This window comes from Lonchura striata, chromosome 18 (genome assembly GCF_050655825.1).
Source record: "Lonchura striata isolate lonStrDom1 chromosome 18, ASM5065582v1, whole genome shotgun sequence".
Taxonomy (NCBI): Eukaryota; Metazoa; Chordata; class Aves; order Passeriformes; family Estrildidae; genus Lonchura; species Lonchura striata.
This window is the reverse complement of record NC_140720.1, coordinates 3,906,226-3,927,679: the sequence shown is the minus strand read 5'-3', so window position 1 is coordinate 3,927,679 and position 21,454 is coordinate 3,906,226. Positions and strand designations below refer to the sequence as shown.

The 21,454-nt window shown below is 54.1% G+C and overlaps 1 protein-coding gene and 2 long non-coding RNA genes across 6 annotated transcripts in view; 2 read left to right on the top strand and 1 right to left on the bottom strand.

Annotated features, from left to right (window-relative positions):
* Positions 1-581: 581 nt before the first annotated feature.
* FAM20A (FAM20A golgi associated secretory pathway pseudokinase) lies at positions 582-17,749 on the bottom strand. 4 transcript variants are annotated; one of them, XM_085556653.1, is made up of 11 exons: positions 17,303-17,735; positions 11,412-11,596; positions 11,291-11,341; positions 10,448-10,526; positions 8,895-8,987; positions 7,112-7,227; positions 5,688-5,868; positions 5,287-5,396; positions 4,847-5,003; positions 4,712-4,771; positions 582-1,215 (listed from the first exon to the last, which is right to left on the bottom strand). In XM_085556653.1, exons 1-11 carry the CDS (start codon positions 17,608-17,610, stop codon positions 951-953), a joined length of 1,605 nt encoding a protein of 534 aa, XP_085412779.1. In that variant the 5' UTR covers positions 17,611-17,735; the 3' UTR covers positions 582-950. The 4 variants fall into 4 exon arrangements, with proteins under 4 accessions (XP_085412779.1, XP_021392600.3, XP_085412780.1 ...); XM_021536925.4 differs by having other exon boundaries at positions 4,847-4,928; positions 17,303-17,732; XM_085556654.1 differs by lacking the exon at positions 582-1,215 and adding an exon at positions 1,930-4,060 and having other exon boundaries at positions 17,303-17,749.
* The window catches only part of LOC116184262 (uncharacterized), a 25,155-nt gene continuing 15,286 nt past the window's right edge, over positions 11,586-21,454 (top strand). The window contains exon 1 of the long non-coding RNA XR_014949293.1: positions 11,586-16,983. This is a non-coding gene — a long non-coding RNA (uncharacterized LOC116184262). The remainder of the gene's footprint in view (positions 16,984-21,454) is intronic.
* Positions 17,449-18,505, top strand: LOC110473941 (uncharacterized). The gene is made up of 2 exons (XR_013340954.2): positions 17,449-17,615; positions 18,303-18,505. It is a non-coding gene; the product is annotated as an uncharacterized LOC110473941 (long non-coding RNA).

Below are 21,454 nucleotides of genomic sequence, written 5' to 3'. Positions count from 1 at the left end.
CCGAGATAGATTCCCCTCACTTTGACAAAATGTTTTCCCCAGAAATGGGTGGGTTCTTGAATTGTAAATACAGTCCCGTGTCTCAGAGTGGTTTGATTTTCAGGATGTTTTTTTCCCCTGGGGTCTAAGGCAGCACAGAGCTGCCTGTGTTCTGTGTCCAAACAGGCTCTTCAGGCAGGTCAGAGAAGTGGTTTGAGTGCCCTGTGACATGCACAGGTCAGTGTGGGCTGGGGTGACACTGCTCCTGACAGTGAGCACGTGTAGGTGCCTGAAGTCTTAAGGTCTATCTCAGCCAAGCCTAGAACTCAAACTATTGTTTGCTGTCCTTGCTTGCTGTACCATTGTAACTTTTCTACTTTCAGACTCTGCAGCTGCAGCTAGCTCTGAGCTCTTTTGCTCTCTCTGTTTCTGAGCCTGCTGTCACAGGTTTCTGAAAGTCTTCTTACCTGTACTGTGTTCTCACAATGCCCTCTGCTCTGTCCAAGCTGGACCAATGCCCTGTCTTGTGCCAGGGGCAGGTATTTCTCAAATATACCCTCCTGACCACAGAACAAAGACTTGCTAAGAGGAAAATGCTCTTGGGCATCTCTTTATTCAACCCTCACCCTCGGGTCAAGTTCGTGTCCTTCTCTAGTAAGACCAAGCCCCTGTGGAGGATGAGCAAACCAAGGCCAGGTGTTCCTCAGCCTCCCAAGGGCACAGCCAACTCCAGATCTGGAGATCACAGCTTTTTCACCCCGGAGCTGTGTTTGGGGTGTAAAGATCTGCTGCAGCCACACCAGCACTGGCCAAGCACAGGAGCTCTGCTTAAACACCAGCAGAGGAGCCGGGTGTGATTCTTGATCTTCTGACATTTCCCCTCCGAGTCTCTGCGAGTGTTTGCAGGTGGAAATGAGCAGTTGCTGGAGCTGCCCCTTGCCTGGCAGGGTTTTCCTTGGCTCTGACCCTGTCTAAGTGTCCAGCTTGGCTCTGTGCGCCGCAGGGCTCTGGGGCTGCGCCGTGTCGTTGGCCACCACCGTGGCCTCTCCAAAGGTGTCGATGCACTTCCCCACGGCGGCCAGGATGAGCTGCAGCCGCCTGTCCAGGGCCAGGAGATGGGGCTCGGTGAGCACAGGGGCCAGGGGGTCCTGCAGGAGGGATTCCCTCATCACGGCGCTGAGCTGGTACTCGGGCTCTGCCAGGAGCTGCAGGCGCAGCAACGTCGATCTCTTTATTCTGGAAAAAAAACCAAATCGACAGTTTAATGCCTCCCAGCAAGAGCAGCTGAGCTCCTTTGTGGGAACCCAGGGCTTCCCTCTGGCTGCCCTGGGACCCTGGCAGGGGTCAGGAACCCCCTGGACAGAGCCCCCAGAGACACTGGCTGTGATCTCTGTCCATGGAAAAGAGTTTTCAATCTTACAGGATCAGTTACCAGCTCTGAGTGTTTGATATCAGTAATAATTAAGTGTGGCACGGGTGCAAAAGTAAAATTTTAGGATTCTAGATGAGGGGTCCAAAGGGGACAAGATGAAGGAAATTGGGTGTGCCTTGTCCTTTTTCTCCTTCTTCATGCCCTCCATGTGTCACTGTTGTGTTGGCATTTTTCTGTTGGTTCAGGCTGGGGACACACTGTCCAACGTAGGTGACAGATATTGGCACGTTCTTGTAAATCCAGCCCAGGGAGTTTCTGGTATTTAATGTTTGTCACATCCCACTGAGGGCAGAGCCCCACACGCTGTCCTGCAGGACAGAGCTGGGCAGGGCAGCAGAACATGTGAGAGATAAACAGAATAAACAACCTGGAAACCAGCACAGACCAATTCTGGCTTCTGCTTTGGCACTGGGGCTGACAGAGACTTTTTACAATCTCGGGATCATCAATACCTCAGATTCTGACACTCCTTGACACCAGAAATGGGTGAAGGAATTTAAATAACTTTAGGACAAAAGTTTTATAATTTTAACAGATATAATTCTATTCTAATTGTATTCTATAATTTTGGAAGGTAATGACTTTTTTTTTTTTGCAGAAACCTCTACTTCTTCCTTTGTTTTTCCAGAGTGTTTGTACTGCAAATTTCTGTCTGCAGAGAGAAAAACATGACTGAAGTTCTCAGTAGTGAGTGAGTCAGAGGTGACCCAGTTCCCCAGGTTCCTGCAGGGTGGTGTCATCTCCCCAAGGATGACTTTTATGAGATGGGAGCAGAGGGGGTGGTAAATGAAAAGACATGAATGAGAAAATATCTTCTGTCAAAACTCTGAGCAAAAAGAGGGAATATTTCCTGGAACTGATGTAACTGTGACTTTTCACCTTAGGGGGTACTCAGATTCAAATGTGATTTGCTTTGACAGAAAATGGGATGAAAACCTGCAATCTTGGAATGCTTCTAGGCATGAAATGAAGTGTTCTGAAATCATTTGTTTAATCCTCAGCAGAAACGTGTTGATTTCAGCGTGTATAATACTGAAATGAATCAGTGGCTGTAGTTATTGCCCTTTGAATCTTGGAGACAAAGTGGGCCATGTTTATGGAACCATTTGGATTCAGCCCAGTCAGGATTTTCAGGTGGAAAAAGGTGAAGTCAGATCCATTTTAGGCAGCTCAAGAATTTGTTTGTAGGCTGTTGTTTATCCAGGGCATCCATTGGGAATGTTGATCTGGATCTCTGCAGCTCCAACAGGCCACGTGCTGTTTGGGAAAGGCCATTCCAGGTGCTGGGGACAACCACTAAGGTTGGAAAGGACCTTTAGGATCATCAAGTCCAACTGCTGTCCCAGCACCATCAAACCACGTTCCCAAGTGCCACATCCACTCACCATTTGAAGAATTCTAGAGATTGTGACTCCATGATTTCCTTGGGCAGCCTGTGCCAGTGTTTTACTACCTACTAGTATGTTTTACTAGCCTTTCCAGGAAAAACTTTTCCTAATATCCAATCTAATATCCAATATCCAGGAGTGTGTGTGGGCAGCGTGCCTGTGGCACGAGGGAAGGACGATGCTGCTGCCACAGGGCTGGGCATCACCATCCCGCATTAATATTCCTGAAAAACCAAAAATAATCCATTGATTGAGTGTGAGGGCTGACAAGGAAGCTTTACACCCCAGCTGTGAGCTGCTGCTGCTGCCAGGGGAAGCTGTGCCCAGGGCAGATGTGAACGAGCATCTGTGTGCTGTCCTTCGAGGCAGGGCCGGCCCGGGAGCTGCTGTGGGTAAACACCAGCTGTGTTTGCTCCATCCCAGCAGTGCTTGGAGGTGGGGAGCGGGCTGCTGTGACCCTGGGGAGCAGCTGATGCAGTGCTGGAACAGTTACACAACAAACAAGCAGAGCACAGAGCGGGCTGAGATGGAGACGCTGCCGCCAGCCCCGCGGCGCTCCCACGGGGGCTGTGACCCGGTGGCTGGGCTGGACTGCTGAACCTTTCCCCCCGAGCCTTCCAGGCACTTCAGCAGCCTGACTGGGGCTGCTTCCAGGCCTGCCTGTGCCTCCAGGAGGGTTTTGATGCTTTCAGGGAAAGGACCATCTCATGGCCTGGCTGTGTTTGTGCCACTCGTTGTCTGGGAGAGGAGACCTGCAGGCTTCAGCGTGTGGGACGGGCAGGGAGCTGGGAGAGGCAAATAAAACAGACTCGGATCTGCTGGAAGGCAGGCTTGGAGCAGAACTTGGCTGGGAAGGAGGTGGATGTGTTTAACAGCCTGCTCTCAGCATCCCTGAGCTCCCAGCACTCCCAGCTGGAGGAGCTTTCCTGCTCAGCTCGGTGTCGGAGCAAGGAGGGGGCTCGGTGGGCTGGGTCCAGGTTGTTGGTCAGGGCAGGCTGAAATCTGTGGCTTCTGTGTGCTTACTCGAGTAAAACCTCTTCCCTTCCTTCCCAAGTGGTTTTAGATGCTCTCCCACTCCAGATGGATCAGCTCCTGTGGGAAATGAGGGTTTGTGTGTCTCCCTCAGGCAGCACGAGTTGTTTTTATGCTGTTCCTGGCCCTTATGACAGGGTGTTCAGGTCCTCTTACCACTGCTTTTTACAATAATTGAATTAAGAGGAGTTTCTGGGAGATGGATCTGGAAGAATAGCAATGATGTGACCTGTGGATATCATGGTATGAAGGTCAAATTAAGAGGCAGAGTTAATTTCAAACAGCACAAAATTTCTAGAGAAGGATTCCCTGAGAGCCTGCAATTAGAAAAGACTTGCTGAGTGCAAATAACAGTTCTTGAAATTAAAGGTGTGTGAGGAGAGTGCAATTACCACCCCCAGGGGGAGGAAAAGCAGGTAGAGTGAGGAAAAAGCTCCACATGTCCTGAAAACAAACCCTAGGAAAGATCAGCTGCTTCTGCCTCTTAAATTTAACTTGCAGCTGCTGATTTATGTGAATTAATGAAGAGGGAACTTGGGTTAAAATTATGAGCTTCTCCTTCATGCCGTGAGAAGAAGAAGCTTGATTAAGTGCATCAAAGTTCCACCAAGATTTTGGAGGGAGATTTCTGTGCTTCCTGAGAGAACCTCGTGCTGATGGGCTGGGACAGGCTGTTAGAACTTTCTGGAAGGGTTTGATCTATTGGACAGCGTCTCCTGGTCTGCCAGTGGATGTTTTTCCACTCGTGATTCTGCTCCAGCATCCAGCCCACCCCTTGGCTGGGATTAGCAGGGTCCTTGAGCTGCTGGAGGGAGGCAGGGCTGGGTGACCTCCCCAGTGACAGCAGGAACTCGGACATTCCCGGGAAGCTGGAACTTACACACAGCACTGGGAGAGCGGGGCCAGGATGGAGATTTCATCGTGGGAATGCCGCCCAAACCTGGGGATGAAGCAGAGTTCAGAGCCTGCCCTCCTCCTCCTCCTCACCCCTCCCGACCTCCTGGCGGTGCCTCACCCTCTGGCGTTGTCCAGGTGCAGGAGGAAACCTTCATCCCCAAACTTGGTGAACATCTCGTAGTGGTGCCGGTCCATGTTCCCTGCAGAGGCCACGCAGAGGATCAGAGTTTGCCTGGCAGGGAATTTTCTAAACCATCCCAAGCTTTCTTTCAGATCTGCATGGAGTGTTTGTTGCCATGCTGGAAGTGCCCAAGCTCCCCTTGTGCCCCCACGTTGGAGGGGCTGTGGGGAGACAGCAGCACCTCTGAAGGGAAAGGGGAAAAGGGAAGGGAAAAGGGGAAAAGGAAGGGAAAAGGGGAAAAGGAAGGGAAGGGAAGGGAAGGGAAGGGAAGGGAAGGGAAGGGAAGGGAAGGGAAGGGAAGGGAAGGGAAGGGAAGGGAAGGGAAGGGAAGGGAAGGGAAGGGAAGGGAAGGGAAGGTCCTTTCCCTCCATCATTACCTGTCAGGAAGTCGAATATGGCCATGTCCACGATGTTGAGCAGCCGGTTGCTGTTGCTGTAGGGGTAGATCTCCCTCACTGTGTTGCAGTAGAGTGGATTCACTTCCCACCTGCAGGAGATGGAGAAAAGGAGACACTCTCAGCTCTTTCTGCCGTGTCCCAAAATTACCCCAAAACCCATCTTGCATGTGAAGATGTACAAGACTAAATAAATCTCCCCTTGTGCATGCAGGAGTCTGGAATTGAAACACAGCCAATACCCAGGCTCTATAGGTTATTACACTAATTATTACACTAATTATGGGCTCCCTGAACCTTGGCCTGGGTCATTTCTGCAGCTCTGTCCGTGTGTCCGTGCCCTGCAGTGCAGAAACGGGAAGCAGCCTCATTTACCCACTTACTCCTCTTTTCCATCGAAGGAGTAGGAGCGGATCCAGGGGTTGGGGATGGAGAGCCGTGGGGCCAGGTTGAGGGAGGGCAGGAAGGCAGAGAGGGAACCTTCCAGGAGGTGGGGGTTCCCACACACGGCGTACTCCGTCTTGCACATGTACGGGCACTTGGCGAAGAAGCAGACGTTGCTGGCTGGGAGGAGAGCAGAACACAGGGAAAAGGGGCTGTGATTTCCAGGAGGGTGCAGAAAACAGAAAAAAGGGGCTGTGATTTCCAGGAGGGTGCAGAAAACAGAAAAAAGGGGCTGTGATTTCCAGGAGGGTGCAGAAAACAGAAAAAAGGGGCTGTGATTTCCAGGAGGGTGCAGAAAACAGAGAAAAGGGGCTGTGATTTCCAGGAGTGTGGCAAGCACATTTCTCTCCCTCTCAGGATTTTCATAGAGGTGCACAGAGAGAAATGAAAAATAATTTCTATTTCTGCTCCTTGTTTTTCCCATGTGGAATGTGTTTGGAGAATTGTTTACCTGGGGTGATGGTTTGGTTGGATTCTGGTGAGGATTGTTTGAGCCTGGTGGTCAATCCAACCCACCTGGGGCTGGACTCTCAGAAGGGTCACGAGTTGTGTTGGAGTCAGAGAAAGTAGGATGTAGTTTTCGTATCTTCCTTTTTATATAGTATATTGATGTATTTTAGCATAGTTATAATAAAGAAATCATTCAGCCTTCTGAATTGAGTCAGACATCATCATTTCTTCCCATTGGGTTCGCCTGCATTTACAATACAGGAGGGTGCAGAAAACAGGGAAAAGGGGCTGTGAACTCCAGGAGGGGGCAGGAAACAGGGAAAAGGGGCTGTGAACTCCAGGAGGGGGCAGGAAACAGGGAAAAGGGGCTGTGAACTCCAGGAGGGGGCAGGAAACAGGAAAAGGGGGCTGTGATCTCCAGGAAGATACAGAAAAGAGGGAAAAGGGGCTGTGAACTTCAGGAGGGTGCAAGGCTGAGCCCTTCCCCACCATGGGACAGTGATTATTTCTTGTGGCAGGGATGGAGTGAGGGGGAGCAGATGGGAGGAATCCCAAGGGGCTGCAGATGAGTGCAGAGCAATTTAAATTTGATGGCTGTTTGATGGAAACACTCTGGGAAAGCCAAGGAAAAACAAGGTAAAACCCAAAGCATGGCATGGATGTCAGCCTGCCAAATCAATGGTTTGGGTCCTAAGGGAAAGGTTAAGAAAAAAAGGCCAAATGAGTAGATCTGGTAGATGATTACAGAATCTGTAACCGTGTCTTGTGCATGTTTAACCTAAGAATTTCATTTCTGCACCACAGCACAAGTCCTGCAGCCCCTGCCCTTCCTCCCACCATGGAACACCACAGCTTTGGGTGTGAAGGGACCTTAAACACAATTTCCCTCATCCCAAGCCAAGCCCTCGCCCACCTGGTGACACGAAGAAGACGCTCTGCAGGACCTCGTTCTTGGTGACCTCCAGGATCTCCTTGGTGACATTGATCAGCCTCCCCACCGTGGGTGGCACCCTCCGGAAATCCAGGATCCTGCACAGAGGGGACAGGGGTGGTGCCAAGGGGTGATTGGCACAGTGGGGTGGCAGGTGCTGCCCTCACCCCTTCCATCAGCGAACCAGGAGCCTTTGGATCGCTGCACCCAGACTCTTTCCAGCAAAAAAACCACCAAAATGTGGCTCTGTTTGGATTTTGGTATTTTAATAGCTGCCGTCTGGAACAATCTGGATGTTCTCCAGCATTCCTGTCTCTTTCCCTGACATTGCCTTGATTTCTCCCAGCCTTTTGCACACAAGCAGGGTCCTCCAAGGGGCCAAAGCAGCCCTTCAGACCCTTCTGCAATGTTGGTTTGACATGGAGCAAGGACATTGGTCCTGGTACAACGTGGCTGAGGAGGCGCCCCCTCCTCCAGAGGCACTCATGCCCAGCTAATTCCTCAAAAATACTCTTAAAAACCTCAGGGCCTGGGGCAGGAAAGCATTCCTGGCAGTCAATGGGAAGCTGCTGCTGGTTGCTGAGTCAGTAACACGGGGAGAACTGGCTAATGCTCAGCTTGGCTCCTTGGGTAATGCCCCCTGCTCCTGGGAGTTGGGCACAGAACAGGATTTAGCCTGTTCCTTATTGAGCAATGTTCAGAGAGAAAAAAATATTTGCTTTTATCCAGCATCTTTCAGCTCTAAAAACCACAAAGCACTTCACAAAAGCAGTCTGGCCTCATTTTTGTGGTGGTGGAGCTGCAGGGGTGAGGTGGTGGTGGCTGAGTGAAGCAGAGTCACTGTGAGGATGCTGGGGCAGAGCTGGGAAGGGAATTCAGCTCCCTTTGTTCCCTTTCTGAGTGCGAGCTACAGGACTTAATTTAGTCCTGCTTATCCTATGGAAACTGGAGATCCCCACCCACCCTGGCCATCAGAGATCACCTTCCCCTGGTGTTCAGAGGAGAAATCTGAAAATCTGCTTGGGCTGCTGCCCTTATCTTCTGAGAAGAGTAATTCTGATTTTATTAAACACACACCCTGCTGGGAAGGGGTGCCAGGTTAACTGCTCATTATCTGAGGGCTCAAAACTGAATTGCTGCAGTTTATCAACCCAAAGCACACCTTGATGGCTGACTGAGTGACTGAGTGTGTGCCTCCCTCACCAGGAGGGCACCCAGGCTGTGCCCAGGGCTCAGCTCTGCACTTGGTTGCAGGGGAGGGACAATGTGTGACAGCCAGGTGAGAATCTGATCCTTCCAACCTCGACTGCCCCTGCTCTCATGCAGTGGCCAAGGCAAAGCTGGGGTGTCAGGTGAGAGCCAGGAGGGTTTCCTTTCCTTTCCTTTCCTTTCCTTTCCTTTCCTTTCCTTTCCTTTCCTTTCCTTTCCTTTCCTTTCCTTTCCTTTCCTTTCCTTTCCTTTCCTTTCCTTTCCTTTCCTTTCCTTTCCTTTCCTTTCCTTTCCTTTCCTTTCCTTTCCTTTCCTTTCCTTTCCTTTCCTTTCCTTTCCTTTCCTTTCCTTTCCTTCTCCTTCTCCTTCTCCTTCTCCTTCTCCTTCTCCTTCTCCTTCTCCTTCTCCTTCTCCTTCTCCTTCTCCTTCTCCTTCTCCTTCTCCTTCTCCTTCTCTTCTCCTTCTCCTTCTCCTTCTCCTGGCTTTCCCCCCTCTCCCAGGCAGAGGAGGAGCAGCAGGAGGAGGAGCAGGAGGAGGCAGGGCTGGGCAGCCCCACCTGTCCAGGTGGAAGGCGGCGATCTCCGCGTTGTGCCGCTGGAAGTCCACGAAGTAGAAGAAATCCTCGGGAGTCTCCTCGTCGCGTTTCTGCCTGGGAGAAAGCAGAGGGTGAGCCTGGCCAGGCCGGGCACTGGGTGGCACAAGGACAGGTCACCAGGGACACCAGGGTCACCAGGGACACCAGGGTCACCAGGGACACCAGGGACACCAGGGACACCAGGGACACCGGCTCTGTGGCCACTCCAGAGCCAGAGTACTCCGTGCCCAGCCGCAGCCGTCACACTGAGCAAGGCAGAAGAGCCAGCTGGGGGCTTCAAATCTGCTTGGGCAAGAGCTTTTTCCCTCAGGAGAAAGGTTCAGGGGGTGTTTGTCACACCCCCCTGGAGGCAGAGCAGGGCTCAGGTCTGATGCTCTCCTATCCCTGAGGTGGGAACTCCATTTAATTCCATTTTCTGCCTGTCACACAGTGCCCCAGGAGGTGCAGCACGGGAATTTGGTGCTCAGGCTTAACTTCTGGAAATGGGGTGTTAACTCCTGGGAAAGGGGGTGTTAAGTCCTGGGAAATGGGTGCTAACTCCTGGGAAAGAGGGGGATTAACTCCTGGAAATGGGATGTTAACTCCTGAGAAATGGGTGTTAACTTTCGGGAAATGGGGTGTTAACTCCTGGGAATGGGTATTAACTCTTGGGAAAAGGGATGATAACTCCTGGAAATGGGGTGACAACTCCTGGAAATGAGATGATAACTCCTGGGAAAGGGGGGGTTAACTCCTGGGAATGGGTGTTAACTCTTGGGAAATGGGATGATAACTCCTGGAAATGGGGTGTTAACTCCTGGAAATGGGATTTTAACTCCTGGGAAAAGGCGTGTTAACTCCTTTTGGAGTTCCTGGGAAATGGGGTGATAACTCCTGGAAATAGGATGATAATTCCTGGGGAAGGGGACAGGACACAGGAAATCCCTCCTGGCTCTGCAGGGCATGGATGCTTTCCTTGCCCTGCAGGACCTGCTGGGCACTGGGCAGAGGTGGATGGAAACCCACGGGAGAGGAGCTGGAGCCCTCTGGGTGAGGGTGTGATCCAGCTGCTCTGCTCACACAGGGACACTGAAGTGAGAGGGAATAGATGTGAAGAGCCCCACGGGGCTGCAAATAAGTGCAGAAGCAATTTAAACCCCCTGTTTGATGGCTGTTTCTTGGAAACACACTGGGGAACCCAAGGAAAACCAAGGTAAACCCCAACATCTGCTGGGGAAGAGCAGTCCCTCACGGCAAAGATCTCAGGAGAACAAGTGTCCCAAGGTCCTTCTCCACCTGGCACCCACGAACTGGGGAATTTCCAACATCAACAGCGCTGTGGGAACGCTGGTGTTTATCCATATGTGCTCCTGGGATGGGGTGAGCAGCCAAGAATAATGAAAAATAATGGAACCCTTTCAGCTGCCCAGGTAGCGAGGAAGGAGTGGCTGTGGGGTGGCTGTGGGGTGGCTGTCCGTGCCAAGGAAGGTGCCAGCCCGCCCTGCAGGGGCTCAGGGGGGCTCTGCTGGCCTTACCTCATGGGCTTGAACATGGCTTTCCCAAAATCCTGGAACCTGAGGACCAGCTTCAGGTGCACACCGCTGGGCTTCACCACTTGGGGAGGAAAAGGGGTGTTAGCTCCTGGGAGGGAAGGGGGTGTTAGGTCCTGGGAAATGGGGTGTTAACTCCTGGAAATGGGGTGTTAATTCCTGGGAAATGGGTGTTAACTCCTGGAAATGGGGTGTTAGCTCCTGGGAAGGGGGTGTTAGCTCCTGGGAAGGGGCTGTTAATTCTTGGGAAATGGGGTGTTATCTCCTGGGAAATGGGGTGTTAGCTCCTGGGAAGGGGGTGTTAACTCCTGGAAATGGGGTGTTAACTGCCTAGAAATGGGGTGTTAACTGCCTGGAAACACCCCAGTTACATCCCCAGCACAACCCGGCTTTCCTGCCCCGTGAGTGCATCCTGTCATTGCTTCCAGCTTCTCCCTTTTCTCTCTTTCCATTTATTTTCCTCTCCCTTCTGCCATAGAGAAGATTTCCCTCCAGCCCCTCTGTTACATCCCCTTGGGGACTTTTTCCTCCCTCCCCAGTCGAAACCAGTGCTGTACTGGTATCCTGACACCCACATCGAACAGGCTGCTCATGGAAATGGTGGAATCATCACCCCTGGGTGTTAAGAAAAGCATGGACATGGCGCTTGAGTTGGACTCCATCATTCTGGATGGCTTTTCCAACTGGAACAACTTGATGCCCTATGATCCCAGCCTCTGCCGGGCTCTGCTGGGGGTTCATGGCAGGGAGCAGAGCCTGGCTTGGCGTTTCCCTGGCCGAGGTGAGGACGGGCACCGCCGGGATGGCACGCAGGGATGCCGCACTCACCCTGGCTGCAGTCACAGGCTCCCAGCAGCGCCTTCTCGTCCTGGCTGTAGTCTGCAAGGGCAGGAGGAGCCGTCAGACCCCGCCAGGCTCCATCCGCTGCTCCCCAGCCCCGTGTGCTCACCGGCGCTGATGGTGGGCAGGTCCCGCAGGTCCCGGAGCAGCCTGGAGACGGCGGGGCTGGAGCGGGGGTAGAGCCCGTCCCGGCGGATGCCCAGCTGGAACTGCAGCCAGCCCGCCTCGGGGCGCAGCGGCAGCGGCGCCGCCGGCGAGGTCAGGTTCAGCTCCTCCCGGTACAGCTTGTGCCTCCTGCAAGAGAGATGCTCTGGGGGTGAGGATGAGCCACGGAGTGGGAAACATCCCTCCTCCGAGCCTGGAGGGTGCCAGGAGCAGAGCGAGGGGTGGGTAAGGGGAAACTGAGGCAGGGGGAGATGGCTGAGCTGGTCAGAGTCTCCGACCATCTCTGAGAGAGCTTTTCCCTAAAGCTGGAAGGAAAAAAAAATCACTAAAATCTACAAATCGCCTCTGTGACCAAATTCACAGTGAGCAGGGATGCTGCGAGGTCATGTGACAGCATCCTGCCCATGATCTCTAAAAATCAAGGTTCAACCCCACCCTTTCTTGGTACGTGGAGCTGAAGGAACCTCCCAGGTTGGGTAATAACTCCCCACTCGATCAGCATTTTCATGGAGACCTCCAGGGCTGGGACTGTGCAACTGAGAGGTCACTAATTGCAGCCAGCAGAGGACAGAGCTCTGGTTTCTCATTAACGTTGTCCAGCCCGCGTACGCAGCAGCCAGTCCTGATACAGGGAAAATGAAGTTCAGTTTACACTGAAAGTGCCGGGACCCAGCCATGAAAGCAAACAGGAGCTGGGGCTGATAAGGAGTAGGACATTAACCCAGGCTGGACAGGAGGAAGTGCCACATGCCCGGCCAGCCCCATCCCGAGCCTGAGCAGTGAGCTCTGACCGTGCCCGAGGCATTTATCAGCCAAGGAATGGCACTGGGGGCTGCAGAGGGCTCCTGGCTGCTGCTGGTTTCTTTATTTCCCTGCTCAGCCCAGCAGCTGGGCTTTGGCTGGGATCCTTCCATCACCTTTTGTGGGTCTCAGATTCAGTCAAAGAAAGAAACTGAGAGTTTCTAGCCAGGCAGAAGCCTGGGAAAGAATGCAAATAATTGTTTATCTCTCTTGTTGTTCACATTGTTTATAGTTAAGTTCTATCACTGTGCATCAAGCACTCTGCACCAATGGTATGGGTTGTTTTCACTTCAGGACCAATGGTACTGGTCCTCACGAAGCTCTGTATAAAAGAGCGGTGTATTTTGAATAAATCAGAGTTTTACTCTCAGCAGCCTTCTGAGTCAGTCTTCTCATTCCCATCCTGCCTCGACAGTGACAACCTTTCTCCATCCCAGCAGGCTGAGCAGTGTGGTTAATCTGGCTGTGAGCAGGGCTTGAACCCTCCCAGAGGTGTTCCAGTGGTGTGGGAAATGAATTTGTAGAGAATTCTTCAAGTTTGATAGAAAGTTCTACATAGTATGTATGTGTGTGTAAACCTTGAGATGAGAAATGTTGACTTAGAAATATTATGGAATAAGACAGACCTTATTGAGAGAAAAATAGAACTAAAAAGAAGTTTTAAAGGATAGCCTTGCAAATAAAAGTAGATAGTTTAGAAAAACAGAAGTATGAAAGATACATTGTAGTGAGACTTATGAAGAGTAATTTTAGATGATTAGCTTTAAAACATTTATAACATAGTGTATCAATACTATCCTTTGGAACTTGTTTTTAGCTCTATTTTTCTCCCAATAATGTCATATTCCGCAGTATTTCTGTCACCATTTCTTATCTCAAGGTTTACATACACATATGTCCTATGTGAGCCTTCTGTCAGGCTCTGAGAATTTTCCACAAATTCATTTCCTACACAGTGGTATCCTGGGAGCCCTCTAGGAGCTGGAGAGTCGGGTTGGATGTGGGAGCCTGTTCCCTCTCCCAGTGTGTTTGTCTTTCCACTGGACTGGGTCAGCCACAGCGTGAAATCCACGTGTGCAAGGTCAGAGGGAGCTGGAGCACTTCCCTCCCTGACCAGCCCTTTGCTCAGGAGGCAGAAAATTCCCTGGGCACAAGGAAGTGCCCCTGGAATGCCAACAGCTCCAGCACAAGTGCCTTGACCCCCAGCCTGCTACCCTTCCCCTGGATAAGCGAGGCACAACATAATGAACATTAATAAGGCATTAATTAATAAATGAGGTATTAACCCTGCCACAGCCAGGGACGATAAGGCCGGTGCCATGGGCAGGAATGACTCAGGATTTTTCCCTAGGGAAGCTGCCCAAATATTTTACCATATTTGCTCTCCTGCCTGCCATGCACACAGGCTGTTCCCCCGGGGTGGCAGCAAGCAAGGGATTACCGAGGGGGAAAAAATGCAGTGGTTATGCAAGGGGAGGCAGATCCCAGCCCTGCATCCACATGGGCCCTGCCCAGGCTGAGCCAGTCCCTTCCCAGCCCTTCAACCCAAAATACAGCTCTCTCTGCCTCCCTGCTTCCTTCAGGATTCCTGAAATGTTTCCCTAGAAAAAAAAACAGATCTCTGCAAAAGGCATAATGATATAAAAACAGGGTTCATTTCTACCCTGCTATAAATAGCCCTGGGGTTGCCCTGGCTTTCAGCTCTCTGCTGGGCTGGGAGGGAGGCACAGCGTGGGGTGACACAGCTCAGGCCACCAGCCTCCTGAGCTTGGGATCTCGAAGCTGCTCTTTCAAGGATAAAAATAAGCTCTGGAGTTTTAAAGGGATTTTTTTGTTTGTTTGTTTTGAAGAGGTGTGGATGTTTTGTTGTTTTTCTGTTTTCTCCCTGTGTCCCCATCAGTCTCTCCGGCTGGTTCTGCATCCCGCAATCCAACTGCTGCTCCTGACTGGAGTGCTGGGAGCAGGCAGGGCTGGGCAGCACCGTGGAGGAGGGCACGGACACGTTCTGGCCGTGGGCATCCCAACAGGAGTGTCCTGGGCAGCTCCAGCTGGCACAGCCCCTGTCCAGCTGATGTCCTGCAGAGATGAAGGCAGCCACGGCGTGCTGGAGGAACGGGGTTAAACTGCAGCTTGTCCCACTCAGGAGAACGTCCTGCTGCTCCCACAGCTGCTCTGCCAGCACCCACACCCACGGGTGACAGAGAAATGTGCTTCACCCTGTCATGCTGAGGACAGAATGCCCGTGGCACTCAGCCCTGAGCCTTGGCTGCCTGGCTCTGCATGTGCAGCTGCTGTGGAGGTTTTGCTCTCCAGTCCTCAGCAGCAGCTTGGCTGAACCATGCAGTGGGAGAGAAAGCCGTGGATTCCTGGGTGCCACGAGGACCCTGCCCTGGCCACATCACAGAGGACAAGGGCTCTGCAGTGCTCCTGGTGAGGCAGAAATTGCTCCGTGCCCACAGCAAATGAACAATCTCACAAAATCCATCAGCTCTGGCCAGTGCCACCTGATTGCACATTCAATGTGCAGCACCGATGGCTGTTGGCAGGCTTTTGCAGGAGCGGTTGTGTCACCTCAGCCTCTGGAGGTTTCACCCACTTATGAGCATCATATATTTTATTTCAGAGTGACTGAGGAGTAATCAATACTCTGCCCTCCTTCCCTTCCTGGAGGTGCAAAGCGAAGTCAGCCAAGGACAAATGGCATCACCGTCTTCCTGCAGACACACCACAGCCTAACCTTGGGCCGTGGCTTCAGCACAAATTCCATTTTTCCACAGTATGGTGAATAAAAGTGGGGAGTGCAGACCTCTCACTGTCCTGCAGGAGAGGCTGCAGCAAGTGCCCAGGGTTTCTGATGGTGCCATCAAGCCGTGACCTGCTTTGGTTTAAATCCCCCATTCCCACCAGGATTTTGCTGGGGAAACATCCATCCTGGTAGCCAAATCCTGATGTCTTCAGAAGGCAGGGCTCAGCTCTGAGAAGATGCACCCAAGGTGGGTCTGTGGCACAGCCAGGGGTACTCAAAGCCACCAGCCATGGATTTCATGTGCTGTGACAAAGGGTTCAGCAGGATCCAGGCTGACTGGAGACAGGGAAGAGCCTGCCAGGGGTGACCCTGGCTGAGCACCCAGGTGGTTCCTGCTGCTGCTCAGGCCATGAAGGTGATTTCCTGTTCCTTCCATTATCGCTTCCCATCATCTCCTCCAGCAAATCTCACGTGGAACCAGCACTGGTGAGTCCCACAGGAGCAGGAGGAACAGGCATGGAAGTGGAGAGAGCAGGAGCTTGGGAATGCTGCCTGTGCAGCTCAGCAGCCACCACGCAGGGGATGGGAGGAGTGGGGGCTGCTCCCATGCTGGAAACCAAACCTGGGCAGCAGGGAAGTGCCAGGACAGGGGTCCCTGGGGTGCCCCCAGGACATGCTGCCATCGCCTTGCAGGTGTCCTGTGGCACAGAGGGGACAGTGGGTGAGGCGATGCCATGAGCTCAGCACGCTGGGAGCTCTGTGCTCTCTTCTGCCCGAGTTTGTGCACGAGTGAAGTTCTGGGGGTGCGGGGAGCAGCTGTGGCTGCTTCCAGCTTAGCCCGGCCCTTGTGAAAGGGGGGTTAGACCAGAGATTCAAGGTACAAATAATCAATGCTTGGAGCTGGCGCTGAGGGTCCCCCCAGGGCAGTGACCACAGGGCAGGGACAGTCCCACCCAAGGAGCAGGGAGCAGGGAGTTTCCTCCTTGCTGGGGCTGGGAGAGGCAGCAGGAAGAGGGCTCTGAGCTGGGGGTCCCTTTCTCTGGGGCCCCGGCAGTGGAGCAGGGTGGGAGACACCCCAGGAAGGAGCACCCCAGCAGAACCCCTCAGCCCAGCCCAGCGAGGGGGAGGGCACAGAGCCAGACTGGGGGGGCAGGAGGGACTGGGGGTGCCAAGGGACATCCAAGGGACAGAGGTGCCCAGAGAGCTGCCCAGAAAGGGAGGGGTACGTGAGAGGGGGTGTCCAGACAGAGGGTGCCTGGGGGTGCCCATACAGGGAGCGCCTGGCCAGAGGGTGCCCAGGGGATGCCAGGGCAGGGGGTGCCCAGAAAGGGGGTGCACAGGGATGTCTGTGCAGGGGGTGCACTCACAGAGGCTGCCTGGGCAAGGGGGTGCTCAAGAGATTCCAATGCATGGGGGGGGGTCCAAAAAAGGGGTGCTCAGGTGATGCCAGGGAAAGAGGTGACCATGCAAGGGGTGCCCAGGAAATGCCAGGGAAATGTGTCCCCATGCAAGGGGCACCCAGGAAAGGAGTGCCCAGGAGATATCCGGGAAAAGGGGGTGCCCATGCAGGAATGCTCAGAAAACACCCGGGAAGGAGGTGGCCAGGAGATGCCGGTGCAGTGGGTACTCAAGAACTGGGTGCCCAGGAGATGCCCAGGAAACGAGGAACCATGCAAAGGGTGCCCGGCAGGAGAGTGGTTTGAGTCTCCCTCCCAGAAGCTGCCGGCACAGGGATTGTCTGGGAAGGGGGTGCCCAGGAGATGCCCAGGAAAAGAGTGCCCAGGGGATATTCGGGAAGGGGGTGCCACGAAGGGAGTGCCCAGGAGATACCCGGGAAGGGGGTGCCGGGGAAGGAGGTGCCCAGGAGGGGTCCAGGGAAGGGAAGAGAGTTCCAGCAGACGCTGGTGCACGGCGTGCTCAAGAAACGGATGCCCAGGAAACAGCCAGGAAAGGGGTGCCGGGGGAGGAGGTGAGCAGGGGATACCCAGGAAAGGAGTGCTGGGGGAGGAGGCGCGCAGGGGATACCCAGCAAAGGGGTGCTGGGTGAGGAGGCGAGCAGGGGATGCCCAGGAAAGGGGTGCTGGGTGAGGAGGCGAGCAGGGGATGCCCAGCAAAGGGGTGCCGGATGAGGAGGCGCGCAGGGGATGCCCAGCAAAGGGGTGCTGGGTGAGGAGGCGAGCAGGGGATGCCCAGGAAAGGGGTGCCAGGGAAGGAGGCGCGCAGGGGATGCCCAGCAAAGGGGTGCCGAGGCGATGCGCGGCGCGGGGGCTGCGCGGCTGCGGACGCACCTGTTCCAGCGGGCCGCCTTCCGCCGGTAGTAGCGCAGGGCTTCGCGGGCGCCCAGCAGCGGCTCGGCGGGGCCCGGCGGGGCGGCGCGGTACAGCGGGTGGGCGAAGAGGCGGCGCAGCGCGGGGGCGGCGCGGGGCGGCGGCGGGCGCGGCGCGGGGGCTGCGGGGCAGGGGCAGCCCGGGGAGCCCGGCGAGACCCTCCCCAGCTCCCGGCGCGCCCGCGGCCAGAGGTGGAAGTAGAGATCCGCGGCCAGCAGCGCCCCGAGCAGCAGCAGCACGGCCGGGCGGTCCCGCCGCGGCCCCGGCATGGCCGGTGCGGGCTGCGGGGGACGGGAACCGGGACGGGGACCGGGACGGGAACCGGGACGGGAACCGGGACGGGGACACCGCCGGCTCCCGGGGCAGGGCGCACGGGGGAGCTCCAGCGGCGGAGCCGGGGGGTGCGGGCACCTCGGGGCGGGGACCGGGCAGGGCGCTCGGGGCCCGGGGCGGGGGAGCGGGGTGGGGGCACGGCAGCGTGGGAGCCTCCCCCGGACACGCTCCCGGTGCCGGTGCCGGTGCCGGTGCCGGTGCCGGTGCCGGTGCCGGGGGGACCCAGCCCCGCGGCCCCGGGCTCTGCCCGCCCGCTCGCCCAGCGCAGGTGGCGAATGCCCCGCCCGCCCTCCTCGCCGGCTCCTCCGGGGCTTCGCCGCCTCTCCCGAAGGTGGAAAGTCGGCGCTGGGAGCTTCGGCAGCGGCTGGAGGGTGCCGGGGGCTGTGTGGGAGCGGGGCGAGGGGACGGGGTTGGAGTGCCCTGGAGCAGGGGGGTCCCGCTGATCCCACGCACATCTCCCCGTGTTCTCGAGCCCCTCTGCTGGCTGCGGGCAGGGCCCGGCTGCGCTCTGTCCCCCCACAGCTGGGCTTGCAGCCCCTCCTGGGGCCGGCAGATGGTTCAAAGGCCGCTTTTATTTTCTTAATTCTTAAAAAAAATGCCCTGTAGTTGAGGAAACTCCTCCCTGCAGTTTGCTGTAGGGCCGTGGCGGTGAGGTTGGGCTGGGAGCATCGCGCCCACGCTGGGGGATGGAGAGCCCGGGGCGAGGGACGGGGAGAGCCCCGGCCAAGGGAGGAGAAACTGGCGGAGCACCGCGGGAGCGTGACCAGACTGGGCTGGCTCCGGCCCCGCGCTGAGGGGAGAACAGAAAATAAACTGCAGAAAGAGCGAGAAGTCGGTTTTATTTTCAGCTGGCTGGAGCAGGGCTCGGTGCTGTGCGAGGGGAGGCTCTGGAAGTGCCAGCGCTGGGATGGGGGGGTTGGGCTGAGCAAAAGGGCATCGCAGGGGCTGCTGGCCGAGCGCCTGTCCTGATGGCAGAGATGCTCCTTTGATCCAGAAGGGGAGAGAAAACAATCCCCTGGGCTGCGCGGTGGCTGCAGGGACCTCAAACAGACCCGTCCTCTTGGTCTTCTGATCTTTGGCAGACGGTTCTTACTCTCCTTTAGAAATGCACTTTCCAAATTACTCAGTCTTTTGATATTTGAAGAGTTTGGGTTTCAGGTTTGGGGGTTTTTGCTCTGAATTTATTATTATTATTTTTCATAATGCCAAATTTTGTGTGTTTTCCACAGAAGATTTATAAGCACAATGTGCAGCTGCTGTGGCCAGCAAGGATCAGTGGTAGGAAAGGATGTGCTCCCCACACTGCTTGGCTTTTGGGGACACCAGCTGTGCCCCCCTCCTGTGCCCTTTGGGGACAAAATTGGTAAAATGATTGCACTTCAGGCTCTAGACCAGACATGAGGAGTGGAGAGGGGAAATTTTAGGGTGCTGTACTGGAAAGGTGTGGGGCAGGCAGGGGCTCTGCTCAGAGGTGCTGGGTTGGGGTCTGCAGGATGGGAAGGCACAGAGCTGATCCTTCTCAGGAGGGGAGAAGGAGCTCTCAGGACATGAAGTTGGGTGTAAACGGGGAAATGAGCGCCAGCTCGCTGGTCAGCCGGCTTAGGGGAGAGCAAAGGGGGGTGTGCTGCAGCTGCACACTCTGCCTGGGGACACCCTGCTTCTCCAAGGCCAGGTGACCTGGCAGCTTCCCCAAGCGGTGACATCATAAACCCGAGATGAAGCAACAGCCTGCCACTAGCAATAGGATTCTTCTTCTATTTCTTAAACTTATTTTTAAGAAGATTGCCCAGATGAAGTTAAACCCCAGGATTCACCAAACCTGGGTGAATCCCCAGGAGAAGCCCTGCTCCATGGCTACCAGCCCATCGAAGGACACCCGCAGACTCACTTCAAACTCAAAGAACAACTTTTGACAAACACTCCACCAAAAACTGGCTGATACTAGCTTGGCTCCTAATCCTCCCTGAGCTGTTTCCCCATTGCTAATCTCCCCCAGGAGCCATTAATAAATCTTCCCCGGTTTGCAACGCTAATTCTGGACAAAGGCACCAGGAACCACCAGTGCCTGGGCCCGTGCCCCATGTTGTTTGCATTCTCTGCAGTGGGATTGTTTGGCTTTTAATGAGGCTAATTAAAAAGAAACAAAAAAATAATAAATCAGCCCCATTAATCTGTGATAAATTGAAGTGCTACAATCCTTCCCAAAGCAGTTGGGACTGCCAGCTCCCAACTGGCTGCAGTACAAAATCACTGTTATTATTATTTAGAACAACTCAGTGGTGTTTCCATAATGCCACAGTGGTGTTTCCATAATGCCACAGTGATGCTTCCCTGCTCACCCATGGCTTGGAGCGCCTTGGAGCAGGGAATCCCACTGGAGCCTGTCCCACCCACATCTCCTCCTGTTCTGCTTTCTTGGTTCATGGCTCTTCCTGCCCAGCTGGGGTCCCTGGGCTGCAGGTGAGCACCACTTTCCACCCCAGGGCTCAGCAGAACTCATCCCAGCCCGCTGGAAGGGGTGGATGTGTTCCTAAAATGAACCTGGAAATACTATTTTGATTGGGCACTGACAGCTCCAGCGGAACCAAATTACCATTTGGAATTACCATGAGATAATTTGCCTCATTTACTATTTAAAAAGATGGGAGAAAAAAAAGCTCCTTCTTCCAGACAACTGCAGTGGAGAAATGTTCAGGCGTAGAAGACATCCAAAACGTATCATTAAAGCTTTAAATAAATGTATGATGACATCTCAGAGTAAGAAATACTTCCTTTGTATTTCAGATAGGAGCCAGCCAGGTCCTTTTCAAAGTCATTTTTTAATAAACAAAGGGTATTCCTCTTGTTTTTCCAGACATGCAACTTACAATATTTGGAGTTTTAAGTATGTAATTTAAATTCTTTCACAAAGTATGGATTTAAAACCCATCTTCCTTAGGGACGTCTTTGACTTGCCAAAAGGTAAATGCCTCTGTCTGCTGCTTTTTGTCTTTTTAACTTGAAATGCTGCAGAGCTGCCCAGTCCCACCCTGCAGATTGTAATGTTTGCAGAAGGGAGGAGATGAGAATTATTCCTTTCTCACTGCCGTTAATTTAGAGGATTAAACACCAAGGCAGCTCCACAGCATCACAAAGGGAAGAAAAACATCAGCTGGAGGAGCCAAGTTCTGCATTTGCTGCTTCACTGGCAAGAGCACAGATGTGCCAGGAGAACATCCTGCAGCTCTGCTCCTGCTCCTGGGCCAGCTGGGACTCAGAGCAGCAGGACCATGTTCTACCTGGTGGTGGTGGTGGGGATGGTGGGGATGGGGATGGTGGTGGTGGTGATGGTGGTGACAATGGTGGTGGTGGTGGTGATGGTGGTTATGGTGGTGATTGTGGTGATGGGGTTGGTGGTTGTAGTGATGGTGGTGATAATGATGACGATGGTAGTGATGGTGGGGATGAGGTTGGTGATGGTGGTGATGGTGTTGGTGGTGATGGTGGTGTTGGTGGTGGTGATTATGGTGATGATATTGATGGTGATTATGGTGATGGTGATGATGATGTTGATGATGTTGATGATGATGGTGGTGATGGTGGTGATGATGGTGGTGATGGTAAGGATGATGGTGATGGTGATGATGGTGGTGATGACATTGGTGGTTGTTCTGGGTGTCCTCATGGTCCCCAAAGAGCACCTCCCACGCTGGACACACCAGGGCTGGGTTTTTAGTTTCCCAGGAGGGTGGTGCCTCTCTGGGGGGGTTCCCCTCTGCCTGAACCCCCAGAGCTGGGGCT